General features: G+C 46.0%; 2 protein-coding genes and 1 long non-coding RNA gene across 4 annotated transcripts in view; 1 reads left to right on the top strand and 2 right to left on the bottom strand.

Moving 5' to 3' along the window:
- ANTXR1 (ANTXR cell adhesion molecule 1) overlaps positions 1 to 17,843 on the bottom strand; it is a 268,335-nt gene that overhangs the window by 69,487 nt on the left and 181,005 nt on the right. Inside the window, exon 19 of one of the 2 annotated variants that reach the window (XR_014567575.1) lies at positions 2,063 to 2,153. The exons of the other annotated variant lie outside the window; for it this stretch is intronic. The gene's annotated coding sequence lies outside the window, so the exon portion shown is untranslated. Of the gene's footprint in view, positions 1 to 2,062; positions 2,154 to 17,843 lie in introns of those variants that run through there. 2 annotated transcript variants of the gene reach the window in all.
- NFU1 (NFU1 iron-sulfur cluster scaffold) lies at positions 1,090 to 15,461 on the top strand. Its single transcript, XM_083753428.1, has 8 exons — positions 1,090 to 1,223; positions 4,537 to 4,643; positions 5,395 to 5,530; positions 7,338 to 7,404; positions 8,807 to 8,921; positions 10,310 to 10,373; positions 11,565 to 11,739; positions 14,928 to 15,461. The coding sequence occupies exons 1-8, from the start codon at positions 1,183 to 1,185 to the stop codon at positions 14,970 to 14,972; spliced, it is 750 nt and encodes a 249-aa protein (XP_083609554.1). The 5' UTR covers positions 1,090 to 1,182; the 3' UTR covers positions 14,973 to 15,461.
- Positions 16,098 to 17,843, bottom strand: part of LOC310851268 — a 204,054-nt gene continuing 202,308 nt past the window's right edge. Inside the window, exon 2 of the long non-coding RNA XR_014567675.1 lies at positions 16,098 to 16,601. This is a non-coding gene — a long non-coding RNA (uncharacterized lncRNA). The remainder of the gene's footprint in view (positions 16,602 to 17,843) is intronic.

Genomic DNA, 17,843 nt, shown 5'->3' on the forward strand with positions numbered 1-17,843 from the left:
CCGCCAAACAGCTTTTGCCGTCAAAAAGTTATTCCCAATGTTTAATCGGAATCTTGTCATTTGAATCCATTGATCCTTTCCCTGGGACAGCCTTTTGGATATCATCTCTCGGTCTCCCCCAGGCTACACATCACCCAATTCCCTCAATCAGTGCCGGGTGTACGTATAAGCTAAACAAGCTATAACTTAGGGCCCCACTCTCTTGGGGGCCCCCCAAAAAATGTAAAGGGAAACAACAACTGGACGTACATTTCCAAAATATAAGATAAAAAACAAAATAAAACCTACATACAGCAACAGTGTTTTGTATTGTGTAGGCTCCTATTTGTTATGTGCAAATGGCTTTAAAGGTAAAGGTAAAGGGACCCCTGACCATTAGGTCCAGTTGTGGCCGACTCTAGGGTTGTGGTGCTCATCTCGCTTTATTGGCCGAGGGAGCCGGCGTACAGCTTCCGGGTCACGTGGCCAGCAGGACTAAGCTGCTTCTGGCAAACCAGAGCAGCGCACGGAAACACCGTTTACCTTCCCGCCAGAGCGGTACCTATTTATCTACTTGCACTTTGACGTGCTTTCGAACTGCTAGGTTGGCAGGAGCAGGGACCGAGCAACGGGAGCTCACCCCGTCATGGGGATTCAAACCACCGACCTTCTGATCAGCAAGTCCTAGGCTCTGTAGTTTAACCCACAGCACCACTTGCGTCCCTTATGGCCGTGTTCCAAATGGTTTTAGATACCTATTAGGTCCATAAATTACCATATAGCATATATTCAACACAGAAAAACCGCGACAATTTGTTGTTGACAAAAGACAGCTGGACATATCAAGGGCCCCATTACCTTCAGTAGCTTAGGGCCTCATCAAACCTAAACCCGGCCCTGCCCTCAATCATAACAAAATTATAATAAAGTAGCAACAACAGTACTTGAATTAATTTGTTAATATAATCAATCACTGCCCCGCAGAGAGTGAAGAGGAGGAGTGGGCGGGGCCTCGGGGCATCTGACGCGGGGACGCCCCTCCTCCCTCCCTCCCGTCTTCGCGTTTCCTTCGCTTCAGTCTGCAGTTCCCCACTCCGGCCAGCAGGGGCCGCCCGACTCCAGCGGGCGAATCAGGCGCCTGCGCAGGCAGCCCCTCGCGAGGGGTCCTTCGCTGCCGCCCCTCAGAGAGGGAGAGGGAGCAAGATGGCGGCCGCGAGGCGGTTGGCGGCGGCGCTGGGCAGCCGGTAGGTGACCGCGTCCGTGCCGCCCGCCCCACCGTCATGGGTTCTTTTCCCCGGCCTGGGGAGGGAACGACACCCCCCCCGCGCGCACAGTTCTCAGAATATATTTATTTTAAAAGGGGGGGAGGTGTTTGGCTTTTAAACGGGACAGCCTGTTGTTGTGAGAGAGGCGAAGGGCCGCTTGTGTCGGCCCCCTTCCGAGGGGAGGTGGGCTCCGGAGGCAAGAAAAGGGCGGTGGGATTCTGTGTGGCCTGATCCCCTCGGTGTCTCTGCGGGGTTGCCTGGACTCAGGGCCAGATTTACGTCTGAGATAAACAAGCTGTAGCTTAGGGCCCCACTCTCTTGGGGGAACCCCCCCAAAAAATTAAAGAAAGCAAAATCTGGGTGTGCATTTCCAAAATATAAGTTCAACAGTTACTTCTATAAAGTACATATTTTGTTATGTGCAAATGGCTTTAGATACCTATTAGGTCCATAAATTACCATATAGCATATATTCAACACAAAAAACAGCGACAGTTTGTTGTTGGCAAAGGAAAGCTTGGACATAAAAAGGGCTCCATTACCTTCAGTGGACGCAGGTAGCGCTGTGGGTTAAAGCCTCAGCGCCTAGGACTTGCCGATCGAAAGGTCGGCGGTTCGAATCCCTGCGGCGGGGTGCGCTCCCGCTGCTCGGTCCCAGCGCCTGCCAACCTAGCAGTTCGAAAGCATCTCCGGGTGCAAGTAGATAAATAGGGACCGCTTACCAGCGGGAAGGTAAACGGCGTTTCCGTGTGCGGCTCTGGCTCGCCAGATGCAGCGATGTCACGCTGGCCACGTGACCCGGAAGTGTCTCCGGACAGCGCTGGCCCCTGGCCTCTTAAGTGAGATGGGCGCACAACCCCAGAGTCTGTCAAGACTGGCCCGTACGGGCAGGGGTACCTTTACCTTTACCTTTACCTTCAGTAGCTTAGGACAGGGGTAGGCAGCCCCGGGGGACGGTCTGAAAATCAGCGTGTTTTTACATGAGTAGAATGTGTCCTTTTACAGTGGTGCCTCGCAAGACGAAATTAATTCGTTCCGCAAGTCTTTTCGTCTTGCGAGTTTTTCGTCTTGCGAAGCACGGTTTCCCATAGGAATGCATTAAAAATCAATTAATGCGTTCCTATGGAAACCACCTTCAGACCAGGTCCGGGGACAGTCTGTCCCCCGACCTCTTCTGAAGGCCAGCGGGGGGCGAAAGTCTTTGCTCCCCCCCCCCTCCTGCCTTCCCAGGACAGCGGAGACTTCTCCGCTGTCCGGGGCGATCTTAAAATGCTGGCGGGCTGTCCCGGGGCGATTTAAAAGCCCCCGGGAAGGCAGGCAGGGGGGACAAAGACTTTTGCCCCCCGCCCGCCTTCAGAAGAGGTCCTGGACCTCTTCTGAAGGCGGGCGGGGGGGCAAAAGTCTTTGCTCCCCCCTGCTTGCCTTCAAAAGCCATCCAGGATAGCGGGAAGCGCTTCCCTGCTATCCCGGACTGCTTTTAAAATGCTGGCGGTGGGGAGCAAAGCCTTTCGGCCCCCGCCGGCCTTCCTGGACCTCTTCTGAAGGCCGGAGGGGGGGGGCAAAGGCTTTGCTCCCCACCGCTAGCATTTAAAAGAGGTCCCCGGAGATTTCCCTATGGGCTTTCTTCTTGCGAAGCAAGCCCATAGGGAAATTCGTTTTGCGAAGCGCCTCCAAAACGGAAAACCCTTTCGTCTAGCGGGTTTTTCGTCTTGCGAGGCGTTCATCTTGCGGGGCACCACTGTATTTAAAATGCATCTCTGGGTTATTTATGGGGCTTACCTGGTGTTTTTACATGAGTAGAATGTATGTTTTTATTTAAAATGTGTCACTGGGTTATTTGTGAGGCATAGGAATTCGTTCATTCTTCCCCCCCCCAAAAAAAAAGTATATAGTCTGACCCACCACATGGTCTGAGGGATAGTGGACCGGCCTCCTGCTGAAAAAGGTTGCTGACCCCTGGCTTAGGACCTCATCAAACCTAAATCTGACCCTGGCCATCCCCAGCCACAGCAGGCAGGGCCAAGAAGCCTTGGGGTTGGGGTGACCTTGGGCGGCTTTCAACAGCCACGCCGACCTTGCAGGGTTGTGAGCATTAATGCTGGGGGTGGGGTGGGGTGGAGAGAAGACAGCAACTATCCTGAGGCCACGCAATTAGCTTCTTAGCTGAGTGGTTGGGATTCAAACCCTGGTCTCTCCCTGGTCTGACACTCATAACCCCTAGACCACCCCTGGCTGCCAGGACTGCTGTGAGAGTGGCATATGATCTCCCCTCTGAGGAAGAAGGAATAGTAGAGCCTCGTGGCTCTTAACGCCTAACAAGGTGTTTTTTATGGTTTCATGGCTTATTATGGCATGTTTTGGACTACAACTCCCATCAGCCCCAGCACCATACAGCCATGCCGACTGGGAGTGGGGAGTCTGAAAGGAAGCAAATTGGGCAGAGTATCATAAGCAAGAAAGCATGGACTACTACTGGTTGATGGCCGTAGTAAACTGATTGATTGATTGATTGATTGATCAATTAATAAGCAACAAAGGCAGTTCCCTGTCCTGAGGAGCGAAAGTGTCCCCAACAGATATCTTAAATATTTGGTTCCATTTGTTGACAAAAGAATAAGTAAGCTTTTCAGTCCTTGGCACTTCACATTAAAAAAATCCAAACCTGTTTTTTCATGAAAGCAAACTGGTTTAACGAAAAACACCCTCCTTTAATTTTTAACCATCACAGCTGTCCTGATACTTTGGCTTCCCGAAACTGTCATGCAAATGACAATACTGTCTGTTTTGTTAACCTGCACTTTTTAAGCTCTGGAGGGATACTGCCTGCTTCCTGTTTTGTATGGTTAAAGAAAAGATGGAGGCATCTTTATGAAGCCCTGGATTGAAAGCAGGAACTGTAATCTAGAGGAGTAGTTACCTTTCCTGCATGGTGCTGACCTCATACACTTACAAACTCTGTTTCTGTATAACATCTCACTATCTTCTGCCCTCGTCAAACCACAAAGGAGAAGATCTTCAGAGCTAGGGGACTCTGGTGGATTGGTTGTTGGAGTTGTGTTTTCAGTCTTCACACAGCCATTGACTGTTTTCAATGTTCTTGTTCAGGTTTGGTCAACCAGAGTAGCTGAGATCATGAAAGGCACAAGGGAATATTTTTGCTTAACTTGAGCCATAAAATAGAGAAGGGTCTAACTTTGTAGGATGGACTAGTTAAGCCTTTATTGAGCCTCAGGACTATAAGGAATCTGAAATTGTGACATTTTTGGTAAAGTTGTTTTTCTTCTTCTTTAAGATTCTGCCACTTGGGATTCAAAGGGATGACCGTCACTGCTAAACAACCCCTACACATTGCCTCCCAACAGAACCTGCTCCTTCCTCCCACAGTACTACAGATGAAAGGTGAGTGCTAGACTTGTTGTGCAGTTTGCGATCACAATTCTGTGGGGGAATGCTGTGATAAAAACTCGCAATTCTCTGAAATTGCTACATCACGACAAAAAGTATATTGAGTATGCATACTGTTCAGTCCAACATCTCTTCTTGGGTGTGTGTGAATGAGTATTTCTATAATGTCGTCAGAAATATTTCCATGTATAATGGAATCCTAACTTTGGATCTTTGGGTCTGGGCTTCTCAAGTTTTGTTGAGTTTCTGTAAGCCAAGAAAATAAAAATTGAGCCTCTCTTAAGAGAAAGAGGGAGAGAGAGTTGTGAATGCCCAGTGGGCAGAAGATGGACTGAGAAAGGCAAGGCCCCACCTCATTGAGCAAGACCATCCTCGGCTCTCTTTTTCTTCACAACATTCATTTTCGTTACTTGTTTGAACTCCTGCACCAGAAGGGAGAGGTGGGGAGAGACAAGGTTGCCTGATCGAGAAACTTCGTTCATCTAAATAAAATTGCCATGTTCAGGGACAATATGCCGCTGAGAATCAGATGCTGGAGACAAAGACGTGGGGAGGTCTTTGTGTTTGTGCCATGCTTGTGGGCACCAAGAAGCTTCTGGCTGGCTCCTCTGGGGGCCAGGATACTGGACTAGATGGGCCTTGTGTCAAATCCAGCCCAGCTCTTCTTGTTTATGTTTTATGAAGGTTGGGTGCAAATCAGGTTACTACAAACCTCACCGTTTTTTATTCTTTTTTTTTATTCCAGCGAGGTCTATGTTTGTTCAGACACAGGATACTCCAAATCCAAACAGCTTGAAATTTATCCCAGGAAAGCCAGTCCTGGAATCTAGAACTATGGAATTCACTTCTCCAGCTTCCACGTATTGCTCACCCTTAGCAAGGTTTGTTGCGTTGTTGTTGGTTGTATGACAATAACTTAGTTATGTGTCAAAGTACTTTTAAGTGGTACTTAAGGTAAAGGTACCCCTGCCCGTACGGGCCAGTCTTGACAGACTCTGGGGTTGTGCACCCATCTCACTCAAGAGGCCAGGGGCCAGCGCTGTCCGGAGACACTTCCGGGTCACGTGGCCAGCGTGACATCGCTGCTCTGGCGAGCCAGAGCCGCACACGGAAACGCCGTTTACCTTCCCGCTGGTAAGCGGTCCCTATTTATCTACTTGCACCCGGGGGTGCTTTCGAACTGCTAGGTTGGCAGGCGCTGGGACCGAGCAGCGGGAGCGCACCCCGCCGCAGGGATTCGAACCGCCGACCTTTCGATCGGCAAGTCCTAGGCGCTGAGGCTTTAACCCACAGCGCCACCTGCGTCCCAACTAAGTGGTACTTACTTAGGAGCAAACTACATATTGCACCGTAGCTGCTGTAACGAAGCCCTGGGAGCATATTATCCCGTGAAAAGGTTTATTGGGAAGTGGATGCTTTGCATCAGAGAAGGGAGTGTTTAACCATCTCCCTGTCTTCCTCTAAAATGCCCCCTCGCCCAAGTGTTGTTGCCCCTATCCCTGTTCTGGACTTATTTGTGCCTTGCAAGCACTAATCAGGTGCCTGTGAGATTGAAAGCAGACTTGGGACAGAGTTTGCAGCAGAGGGGTTATACGTAGTTTACCCCTTTAAAAAAATCTGTTCTGTTGTTGTAAAGGGTATTAATCAATTCCAACAGCATAAGAAATGTTATTGGACCCTAACCCCTCCCTAAATAAAGACAGCCAACAAGACAGAAGAAAAAGTGGGGGGCATGATTAGTGCAAATCAAACCTAGTCAAATCAAGTCAAGAAATGTCTAGTCAGTCTAGGGTACACGTCCACAGGTGTCCATGTGAGGCAGGCAGGCAGAACCTATGTATGTTCCTTTACAGCACAATAATCAATAAATCTTGCTCAAGTACCATAACATTTATATGGTGTGGTTCCTTTGAGATGAGCATGGATTTCACTTGTTAAATGTTCCTTTAAAATCAAACTCCACATCATTGTATAGAGTTAAATCTTTGCATGTTAATTCTCTGGAGTCATCATCTGAAATTGAAGGAAGGGCAAGTCTGGGATCGGGAGTCAGTAATTGGTTGGTTATTGATTCAGTCTTTCTAAATATTTTACATGAGTAGTTTCCCCTTATTATATATATACAATGAACTCATTCTCATGCATGTTTACATGCAAGTATTCCAGATTCAATGGGACGCAGGTGGCGCTGTGGTCTAAACCACAGAGCCTAGAGTTTCCCAATCAGAAGGTCGGCGGTTCAAATTCCCTTGATGGGGTGAGCTCCCGTTGTTCGGTCCCAGTTCCTGCCCACCTAGCAGTTCAAAAGCAAGTCAAAGTGCAAGTAGATAAATAGGTACTATTCTGGCGGGAAGGTAAACAATGTTTCCGTGCGCTGCTCTGGTTTGCCAGAAGTTGCTTAGTCATGCTGGCCACATGATCCGGAAGCTGCGGACAAATGCTGGCCTATAGAGCATGATGAGCGCACAACCCCAGAGTCGTCTGCGACTGGACCTAATGGTCAGGGGTACCTTTACCTTTACCTTTATTCTGGATTCAGGAAAGTGTTCTAGGATTGGAGCCTTAGGGGCCAGGCAGTCATCAGCCTACAAATGTTCATGGGTATACTGATACAAAGAAACCTGGAAGCTCACAGTGAGCAGGAGTTTTGAATGAAGATCTTTATTTTTCTTGTTTTTGTTTTGGTAGGCAGCTCTTCAGGATTGAAGGAGTTAAAAGCATTTTCTTTGGAACAGACTTCATCACAGTCACAAAGGTAACCGGTAACCCTAAAAAAATATTGTAGTGTGTGTCTGCACAGGGAATGACAATAGAATCAAAGAATTGTAGAGTTGGAAAGGACCCTGTGGTTAATCTTGTCCAACCCCACACAATGGAATCTCAACTAAAGCATTGATGGCAATCCAGCCTCTGCTTTGAAACCTCTAGGGAAGGAGAGTCCACCACCTTCCGAGGGAGACTGTTCCACTGTCAAAACAGCTCTTGCCGTCAGAAAATTCTTCCTGATGTTTAGTAAGAATCTCCTTTCTTGTAACTTGAATCCATTGGCTCAGGTCTTACCCTCCGGAGCAGGAGAAATCCAGCTTGCTCCATCTTCCATGAGGCAGCCCGTCAGATATTTGAAGATGGCTATCATATCTCTGGGGACGCGGGTGGTGCTGTGGGTTAAACCACAGAGCCTAGGGCTTGCTGATCAGAAGGTCGGCGGTTCGAATCCCTGCGACGGGGTGAGCTCCCATTGCTTGGTCCCTGCTCCTGCCAACCTAGCAGTTCAAAAGCAAATCAAAGTGCAAGTAGATAAATAGGTACCACTACAGCGGGAAGGTAAACGGTGTTTCCGTGCGCTGCTCTGATTCGCCAGAAGTGGCTTAGTCATGCTGGCCACATGACCCGGAAGCTGCACACTGGCTCCCTCGGCCAGTAAAGTGAGATGAGCGTCGCAACCCCAGAGATGGCCACAACTGGACCTAACGGTCAGGGGTCCCTTTACCTTTACCTTTATCATATCTCTTCTCGGTCTTTTTTCCAGGCTAAACTTACCCAGCTCCTTCAACAGTTCCCCATAAGGCTTGGCTTCCAGACCCTCCACCATCTTCGTCAGCCTCATCTGCACACATGCTTTATAAATATTCTAAACCAGTGATTCCCAGTTGTTTTTCTGCAGATCCCAGGGGGTCTGCGTAACCCACCCAGGGAGTCCACAGCACATCTCTGTTAACCATATGGGGCATCCTGTTTGGCCTGGAAGACACGCATCCTGGTTTTGCACTAGGACGTGTTGGAGGGTATGGTGGCACCATTCACATAACAAAAACTAGCACAGAGATATCAACATTTTCAAAAGTAGGGGGTCCATGGCTTGGCTTTTGAAAAACGGGGGGTCCGCAGTTCTTAGCTAAATGGCAACCACTGTTCTAAACATCCCAGGAGAGGAGTGCGCTTCTCTTATCACTTACTGTGCAGACCATGCTCTCCTTAAAACTTTCCAAAAATAGAAGATACAAAAGACATGCCAGTTTTTAAGTTGCTGTAGTGCCAGAAACTATTCATTGATTCAAAGGACCTACATTTTCCCACAAGGCTTTGAAAAAGTTTTTTTGGTCTGATTCAGCAAAGCTATTCATGTATATCTAACCTAATTCTTGAAATCTTTGTAGGAAAATGAAGAAGTGGATTGGAACTTAATTAAACCAGATATTTATGCAACTATTATGGATTTCTATGCTTCTGGCTTACCTGTTATTACTGAAGAGGCACCCCGTACAGACACAGGTAAATGGCTAATATTGAATACGTTGATGGAGGAGAGTATTACATGTTAGTGACAGGTTACATCCTCTACTTGTGAGCTTGTCTGGCCACTGTTGGAGATGCAGTGTTGGGCTAGGTGGCTCACTGGTTAGATAGAAAAGGCTGGTTCATTATTATTATTAAATGTATATCCTGCCCTTCCTCCCAAAAGAGCACATGGCAGCAAACAACAAGGAACAAAACAATGCAAACATGAGAAACAGTTCCTGGACAAATGTAAATGGTGTTCCTGAGGGCTGCTTGCAAGGTCTTTGTTGCTGTGATAGGCCAGGGCTTACAGGGACACACTCTGGGTTTTTTCAACCCCTCTGTTCAGCTTTCTCTAGGCACAGCTTTCCTTCTTATTACAATACAGTATCTGAGGAGCTTTTGATATGGGAGGACTTACAGGATTTTATTATTGGATTGGGGTATAAAATCAAACGGAAGGTCTTAAATTTTAGGATTTACTGTGGAACAATTAATAATAGAGTTTACCAACAAGATTCATACAACATAGAAATCCAGTGGAATTTGTTATCTGGGAATTTTGATATTGTAAACTCCTGCAGAAATAATTTATGGTAATTACATTCAGAGCTCCCAAGGAAAGACCTAAATATGGTGGCTTGGTAGTACCTGATATTAGCAAGCAGCCTTGTTCTGCCACAACTCAGTGGTAGAAATATTAAAACTTACTGGGTATTAGAGCAAATAGGGATCCCAATTTTAACAGTGTTGAGTGTGGAGATCAGAAAGAAGCCAGTAGATCAGTCATTGCAATATGTGACTTTTTGAAAGCAAATAAGATAGTTGAATTTATGAAAACATGAGACTGTGCTCACAAGATGATGGGGAAGTTTTTAATATTAACATGCCTGGTAAGCAATGGAATGATTCATGTTGTAATAGCACAATATCTCTTAGAGATATTGCTGCCAGGGAGATTTCTTTTTTACAAGATTTTGTACTTACGGTATTACCTTCCATAAAAATTACAGACAACGCATAAATGAGACCATCTTGTTTGAGATGTGGCCAAGGGTGTGTGGAGTTTGAACATATTTTTGCTTGTAAAGATATAACACAAGTGAGCTATGAAGCAAGCAGGACAACAGCTAGCACACAAGGGCTGGAAGTCTCAGAGCGGCTATTACCAAACACAAGTAAGAGCGCACTGTTGTGCTTCTTTTGTGGCAGGGACAGTGGTGATGCAGGCTCACTTTTCTGCAGTCATTTCATCCCCAAGAAGCTATTCAGCAGAGCTTTTTCGTGCGGTAAATGGATTTATTTTCAAGGAATCTTGTGGAAACATTTATCAAATAAGATAAGCATGATTCATTCCTTTTGTCTTGCATAAACCACACAAGCTCCATCTGAAGAAGACGATGAAGTTGTATTAATGATAAAAGAGCTCCTGGATACTAGAATAAGGTACAGCTACAACTGTGTTTCCTATACACTGTTGGTGTTTCATGAAGGTGGCAGAGTAATGAATGTGCAATTCTGCTGATAGCCAGTTTAATGGATTGGCAGAGATGCTGGTGCTTCTTCCTAGGTTGCCTCTGAAAAGAGTATTTTGTTCACTTAGCGGGATGCTGCTGGCTCAAGTCTTTCAACCAGCGGTGCTCCCAACCCACTTTCTCCCAAGAGCTTTTACAATGCTTTGAAAGAGGCATGTGACTTAAAAATTCACTTCAGAAAGAGATTGCGCTAAACATCTTCAAAATAGGGGAGGTATGAAGAATTTAAAATAGACGTGCCCTTTGGATATTTAGCTTTTATCACTCTGATCCCTGAATATATATTTTTGTTAGAATCCCTTGCCGTCTGATGTTAGCCAGGAGGACAGCAGGGAAATTTTTTACAGTTGCACATTTATATATTGGTGCTTATGTCAATATCTGCACTGAAGCACTTCCAGCATTTTAGTGAGTGCCAGCCTGACAGACAGAGCCTTCGTTGTTCCTTTGGAAAATAACAGCCTGTCTGTTGGGAAGTGAAAGGGCAGTATAAGTGGAGAATGAAGACGCTGGTTTCATTGGAATGTAGGTGCAGCTTGTTCTTGAATGAATAGCCAACCCCTGAACTGGATGCATTAATTTGCCAGCTACAATCCATTTCTTCTGTTGTGATGACATTTCAGAAGTGGGATTGACAGGAGCAAGGACTTCCAGCATTTTCCATAGCTTCTCATTACCGCTACCCAGATTTCAAAGTTAAAAGTTGCAAACTGGGCAAATGCATGCAAAATGACTGGATTTGTATAATTTATTCCAGTTTCGGTAATCAGCTCTTATTGTCAGTAAAGTAGGGGTTGCCCTGGCAGAGAGCATGCACATAAAATAAACAGAAGATACTCAGCTTGGGATCAGCTGTTCTAGGAAAAAGTTGCTGATGGTGGAGTTGAAGGAGGAGAAGGGAGGTGTTTTGATGAATTGCAAGAGCTGGGCTGTTCTGAGAATAAGCGTTAGTGCAACAGAGAAGGTATAGAGGTGGGGGATACAAAGAGGAGGTGGCCAAAAAAGTGGGGGTGAGAACTGCTTCTAAATGTATAGAAATGTTTGGGGTTTTAAGTGGTTTACTCCACTAATACTTTGAAATCTTATCGACAATGTTCCTCAGGCCAACAGTCCAGGAAGATGGTGGGGATGTCATCTTTAAGGGCTTTGAAGATGGGATTGTGCAGTTAAAACTGCAAGGCTCCTGCACGAGCTGCCCCAGTTCTATCATCACCCTGAAGAATGGGATACAAAACATGCTGCAGTTCTATATTCCAGAAGTAGAAGGTGTGGAACAGGTAGGCACAAATTGAAGGGTGTTAAAAATTGGGGTGGTTTGTTCATAGAATGTCTTCTCCACATCTCAAAGCGTCTCTGTACAAGCAAGTTTTTATGAATGAAAGTTGACACTTCAAATCTGGTAACTGGGTTCAGTGCAAAAAAATTAGGTATAGAGGGGTCATTATAGAAGTAACAACAGAATATGAAACAGGATTTCTCTGGGCACAAGTAAGACCAGCATCAACGTGTTGCAGTTTCCTTTTGCACCCCTACCCCACCTGGAGTGTTTATCTTCAGGGTTCCAGCCAATCATGCTGTCCACCAGGATGCTTTATTCCATATCCCCACCCTCTGGCTGTCTTTCCCCCTTTTTTTCCAACTGGTATGCACTATTTCAGTAAAAGCAGCAGAGCTGTGCTTGCCAGCATCACAGAAACAGTGATCCGAGGCATGGGGCCCAGTGAACCACCAACAAATCACAGAACGTATCTGTGGATACAGAGGGGGTGAGTGGGGCGGTGTCTAAATCAGCTGTGGGGAACTTTTGGCCAGCCAGATGCTGGACAACTCCCTTCATCCTTGACCATGGGCCAAGCTGATTGGGGCTGATGGCTTACAGCAACATTTGGAGGGCTGCACTGATTGTGTTGTGTTGAGAAAGAGATGGCGACAGCATGGCCTTCACTTTGCTTTTTCCAGTCTGTGCAACAAGTGTCATGTGGGAACAGTGATCTTCGGTCAAGAAGACGGCTTTTCTCATGTTATTGACAATCTCTCTTTTTTTTTAAATGATATTTATTAAAGTTTCCAATAAAAACATATAAACACAGACAACAATAAAAACATACATAAACAAAAAACCAAAAACAAGTATAAATTCAAACCTTATTTTCTAAACCTAATTTCCCCGACCTCCTCACACCTCCCCCTTCTGTATTCTAATCTCATTTATCTTATCAGCAAATCCATTCCCATATTTCCCATAGTTTTTGATAATTCTGTTCTTTTTCCTTAATCAATGCCCCTGCAAACCACTAATTTTTAAACCCATATCTTCCTAGCCTTCATTAATTTTATAATGTTTATTAAGATAGTCTTTAAACTTTTTCCAATCTTCTTCCACTGTCTCTTTGTCCTGGTCTCGGATTCTGCCAGTCATCTCTGCCAGTCCCATATAGTCTGTCATCTTCATCTGCCATTCTTCCAGGGTGGGTAGATCTGGTGTCTTCCAATACTTTGCAATAAGAATACTTGCTGCTGTAGTAGCATACATAAAAAAAGTTCTGTCCTTCTTTAACACCACATGGCTAACCATACCCAGGAGAAAGGCCTCTGGTTTCTTCAAGAAGGTATATTTAAATACCTTTTTCATTTCATTATATATCATTTCCCAGAAAGCCTTAATCCTTGGGCATGTCCACCAGAGGTGAAAGAATGTACCTTCATTTTCTTTACATTTCCAACATTTGTTATCTGATAAGTGGTAAATTTCTGCAAGCTTGACTGGGGTCATGTACCACCTATAGATCATTTTCATAATATTCTCTCTCAAGGCATTACATGCCGTGAATTTCGGTGGTCCACAACCTTTCCCAGTCAGCGAACATAATGTTATGACCAATATCTTGTGCCCACTTAATCATAGCTGTTTTAACTGTTTCATCCTGCGTATTCCATTTCAACAGCAAGTTATACATTTTTGACAGATTCTTAGTTTTGGGTTCTAACAACTCTGTTTCCAGTTTTGATTTTTCCACCTGAAAGCCTATTTTCCTGTCCTGTCATGTTATTGACAATCTCATCCACACTCTTAGCAGGTCATAGTTCTTTGGAAGTGCTGCTTCATTTTGAGCTGGAAACGCTGAGTTGGATGTAGAAAGAAGGAGGTTATGCCATGGTTTTATTGAGATAATAAATCTGCTTTTCAAAATAACATTCAATACAGTGGTGCCCCGCAAGACGAATGCCTCGCAAGACGAAAAACCCGCTAGACGAAAGGGTTTTCCGTTTTTTGAGGCGCTTCGCAAGACGAATTTCCCTATGGGCTTGCTTCGCAAGAAGAAAGCCCATAGGGAAATCTCCGGGGACCTCTTTTAAATGCTGGTGGTGGTGAGCAAAGCCTTCCCCCTCCCCTCCGGCCTTCAGAAGAGGTCCAGGAAGGCCGGCGGGGGCCGAAAGGCTTTGCTCCCCACCGCCAGCATTTTAAAAGCGGTCCGGGATAGCAGGGAAGCGCTTCCCGCTATCCCGGACGGCTTTTGAAGGCAGGCGGCGGGGGGGAGCAAAGACGTTCGCCCCCCACCGGCCTTCAGAAGAGGTCCAGGACCTCTTCTGAACACCGGCGGGGGGCAAAGGTCTTTGCTCCCCCCGCCTGCCTTCCCGGGAGAGCGGAGAAACGCAGCGCTTTCTCCGCTTTCCCGGACGGCTTTTGAAGGCAGGCGGCGGGGGGGAGCAAAGACTTTCGCCCCCCACCGGCCTTCAGAAGAGGTCCTGGACCTCTTCTGAACGCCGGCGGGGGGCAAAAATCTTTGCTCCCCCCTGCCTGCCTTCCCGGGAGAGCGGAGAAACGCAGCGCTTTCTCCGCTTTCCCGGACGGCTTTTGAAGGCAGGCGGCGGGGGGGAGCAAACACTTTCGCCCCCCACCGGCCTTCAGAAGAGGTCCTGGACCTCTTCTGAACGCCGGCGGGGGGCAAAAGTCTTTGCTCCCCCCTGCCTGCCTTCCCGGGAGATCGGAGAAACGCAGCGCTTTCTCCGCTTTCCCAGACGGCAGCGCTGCCGCCCGCCAGCATTTTAAAAAACCCTGGGACAGCGGAGAAGTCCTCCGCTGTCCCGGGGTTTTTTAAAATGCTGGGGGTGGGAAGAAAAGCCCTTGTCCCCCCCCCAGCCTTCAGAAGAGGTCGGGGGACAGACTGTCCCCGGACCTGGACTGAAGGCGGTTTCCTTAGGAACGCATTGATTGATTTTCAATGCATTCCTATGGGAAACCGTGCTTCGCAAGACGAAAAACTCGCAAGACGAAAAAACTTGCGGAACGAATTAATTTCGTCTTGCGAGGCACCACTGTACTTGTGTTTCATCTGTATTGTGACTGCTGAACTACAAGGATCTCGGGGACCTTTTGATTTCTGACACCCGTATGTGCATGTGTTTTTATTTTTTTGAATTAAAAGCTGCCTATCCCTTAGTACTGCAATCTGTTATCTTTCAGGTTGTCGATAATGAAGAAGAAGGAGAACAAGCGAAGTCAACCTAAATCAGGGAAAGCTTTGGACTCTTAAGCTAAAATTATTTTCCAAGCTGATTTGTCTAAATTAGCCACTCGCTATAGAAAAATGTTCAGTTGTTGTCACCACTTTTCCCAGACACAGGACTGTTTCCTTCACTGCTTCATGGTTCTAAGAAAACAAGCGAAAAGTATTCTTGAAAGTGTGGCTGTCCGTTTGCTGCTATTCTTGTAAACAAAAAGAAGAAAATGTATAGATTTTGTTTGGTCAGAATGTGACATTTATAAAATATTTCACCTCTCTGTTGGATTTAGGTAGCTTCTGTGGTGACCTACAGCCCATACTGTTGGAAGAATTATGTAGTGATAAATACAGATATAAATTATTGCTTTATTATTTTGAGGCCTTCCTGTTATATAAGCCATGTTTTTATTATTCTTTGTAGGTCTGTTGTCTTATCAACATTGCATATATATATCTTTGCTACTAAATGCACAATACTGGGTGAATCCTGATAATGGTTTCCTTATTATTGGTCACAAATGGGGATTAGAAACTGAATTTAACCCTTGAAAATAAGAAAACCAACTCTTTTGCTACTGTATTTTCTTGAATACATCAAAGTAGCTGCAACAACAAAATTAGAGTGTGTTATGGTCAAGCAAACCCACATTACTGTACTGGCCCGAATATAAGCTGCACCCAAATATAAGCCACACCTTTAAAATTCAAAGGGGGGGAAAGAAAAAAAGACAATACCAGAATATAAGCCGCTCCCTTAAAATTCTGCAGGCACTCACACCCGTTCTGTTTTACTGTATGTCTGTTTCAGCAGCGGTACCATAAAAGCCAATTTTTGTATGGTTGCAAATTTAAGCTGCACTTTTAACTTTTCACGGCTGGAATTTGGAAAAAAAGTGAGTCTTTAATTCATGCCAATACGGTAAATGAATTTTAAAATGTGCTGGGAAGAATGTGTGAACTATACAGGAGCTGGGACTCCCCAAGGAAACTGGATGCCTTTTCAATAAAGGCAAATGGGAAATTGCTTTGCCTAATACTCAAGTAAGCATATGCTGTGTGAGGGCAACCTCAAGCAACCCATGCCCTGCTTGTCTTGCGTAGGATGCCACCGCAGCTCTTGTGGCACTGTCTTTTCCTTGCCCTGGGCTAAGAATGAGTTGCTAGTATATGACCACTATCGGTTCTGGCCATCTTGAACTTTTTAATGGTTGACGCACTTAATAAGTTCTGACTCATCCCAAGTTCCTGGAAGAGAACCCTTCTGTATTTACTGTTTTACTTTTCCCTGCCTCTGAAAACATCACATTACCTAATATGATGCAATCAGCACACCTAATCTTCACAACAGCGTTCCTTCCTTTTATTTGAAAGGGCAAGTACAGTGGTATGAAAAGGATAGCTTGTTACTTGAGAATTAGTAATCCAGCACACCCCCCCAGACCTGGAAGACTCTATTCAGCCTTTCCTGGTGGATCAGCAAAAGGGGGGGGGGGTCTGAAACAAGTCAATTCTAAGTTAAACAGGGTGTCAAGTTTGTCAAGGCTACTTCCATTCTCAGGAACTGCCAGCAAGTGATCAGTTCAGGTAGTAGCGCATGGATCTTGCCTGCAGCAGCTCCTTTCGGTTTTAGGTACCTTTTAAGAGTAAGAAATGACATCTAGACATTTATAAAATTATGCATGGCACGGAAAAACTGGATAGAATTTTTTTCTCCCTCTCAACGCTAGAACTAGAACAAAAATATCAAAGGAGGCCTTGTTGAAATCGAAATATGCTGCTTCCACAGTGGGGGCTCTTAACGTGTATGAATGGCAAACCAGAACACCACCAAATGTGGTGAGGCTCATTCCATGGGAAGATGAAGCAACGTTGGGGAAGATTCTGTTTTTAGTGTAGACCAGGTTCACAAAGTAGGCATGCAAAGGTTGCCCTCTCCTGCTGTGCGCCCCCAGCTGCTAGTGCACTGTCACCATGCACGTTATTTATTTAAATCATATCCCACCTTTACTCAATGGAGAATCCAGGTGGCATACATGGCTGTCCCCTTTCTGTGAGGTGGGTTAGGCTGAGACTAATCCAAAGTCTCCCACTGAGCTTCATGATGGCAGAGTGGGGATCTGAACTGTGGTCTCACACATGTCCAGGTTTGACCCTCTAACCACCGCACCACATTGGCCCACAGTCGCTACCGGAAGTTGCCGTAAACAACCTCTGGCCATTAGCCTGCCTGGCTTAGAATTTTGTCTTGGGACTGATGGCCATTCTCCAGTATGGAAGGGGGCCTTTTCTGCCACCTGCCTCTTTTAAGCGGGAGAACGGGTAGGGCTGCCAGGGCAGGCCAAGCAAGACCCCTTTGCAATCAGTTGGGGGCATGAAGGTGGCTACTGGACCACCACCACTCCCTGCTGCTTGTCCCCTGCAGCAGGTACCGGTCAATAGACTGTTGCTGAACATGGAGGCTCCATGAAGCTCCAACAGGCAACTCTGGAGTTTTGTTGGAAGCATTGTTTTAAAAAGCCCCACAATGCTCTGGTGCTGTGGCAAAGAAGGAAAGGCAAGTTATTTTAAAACTGATTTCATAGTGTGTTCTAATCCCACCCTGGGATCTTGGGGCAAAGGGCACGAAATTAAAAGTCAAAAAGTGAAGGGTACTAAATACAGTACCTCGGGTTGTATATGCTTCAGGTTACATACGCTTCAGGTTACAGACTCCGCTAACCTAGAAATAGTACCTCGGGTTAAGAACTTTGCTTCAGGATGAGAACAGAAATCATGCTCCAGCGGCGCAGCAGCAGCAGGAGGCCCCATTAGCTAAAGTGGTGCTTCAGGTTAAGAGAGTTTCAGGTTAAGAACGGACCTCCGGAACGAATAGAGTA

The sequence above is a fragment of the Podarcis gaigeae genome (genome assembly GCF_964106915.1).
Source record: "Podarcis gaigeae genome assembly, chromosome: 8".
Classification (NCBI taxonomy): domain Eukaryota; kingdom Metazoa; phylum Chordata; class Lepidosauria; order Squamata; family Lacertidae; genus Podarcis; species Podarcis gaigeae.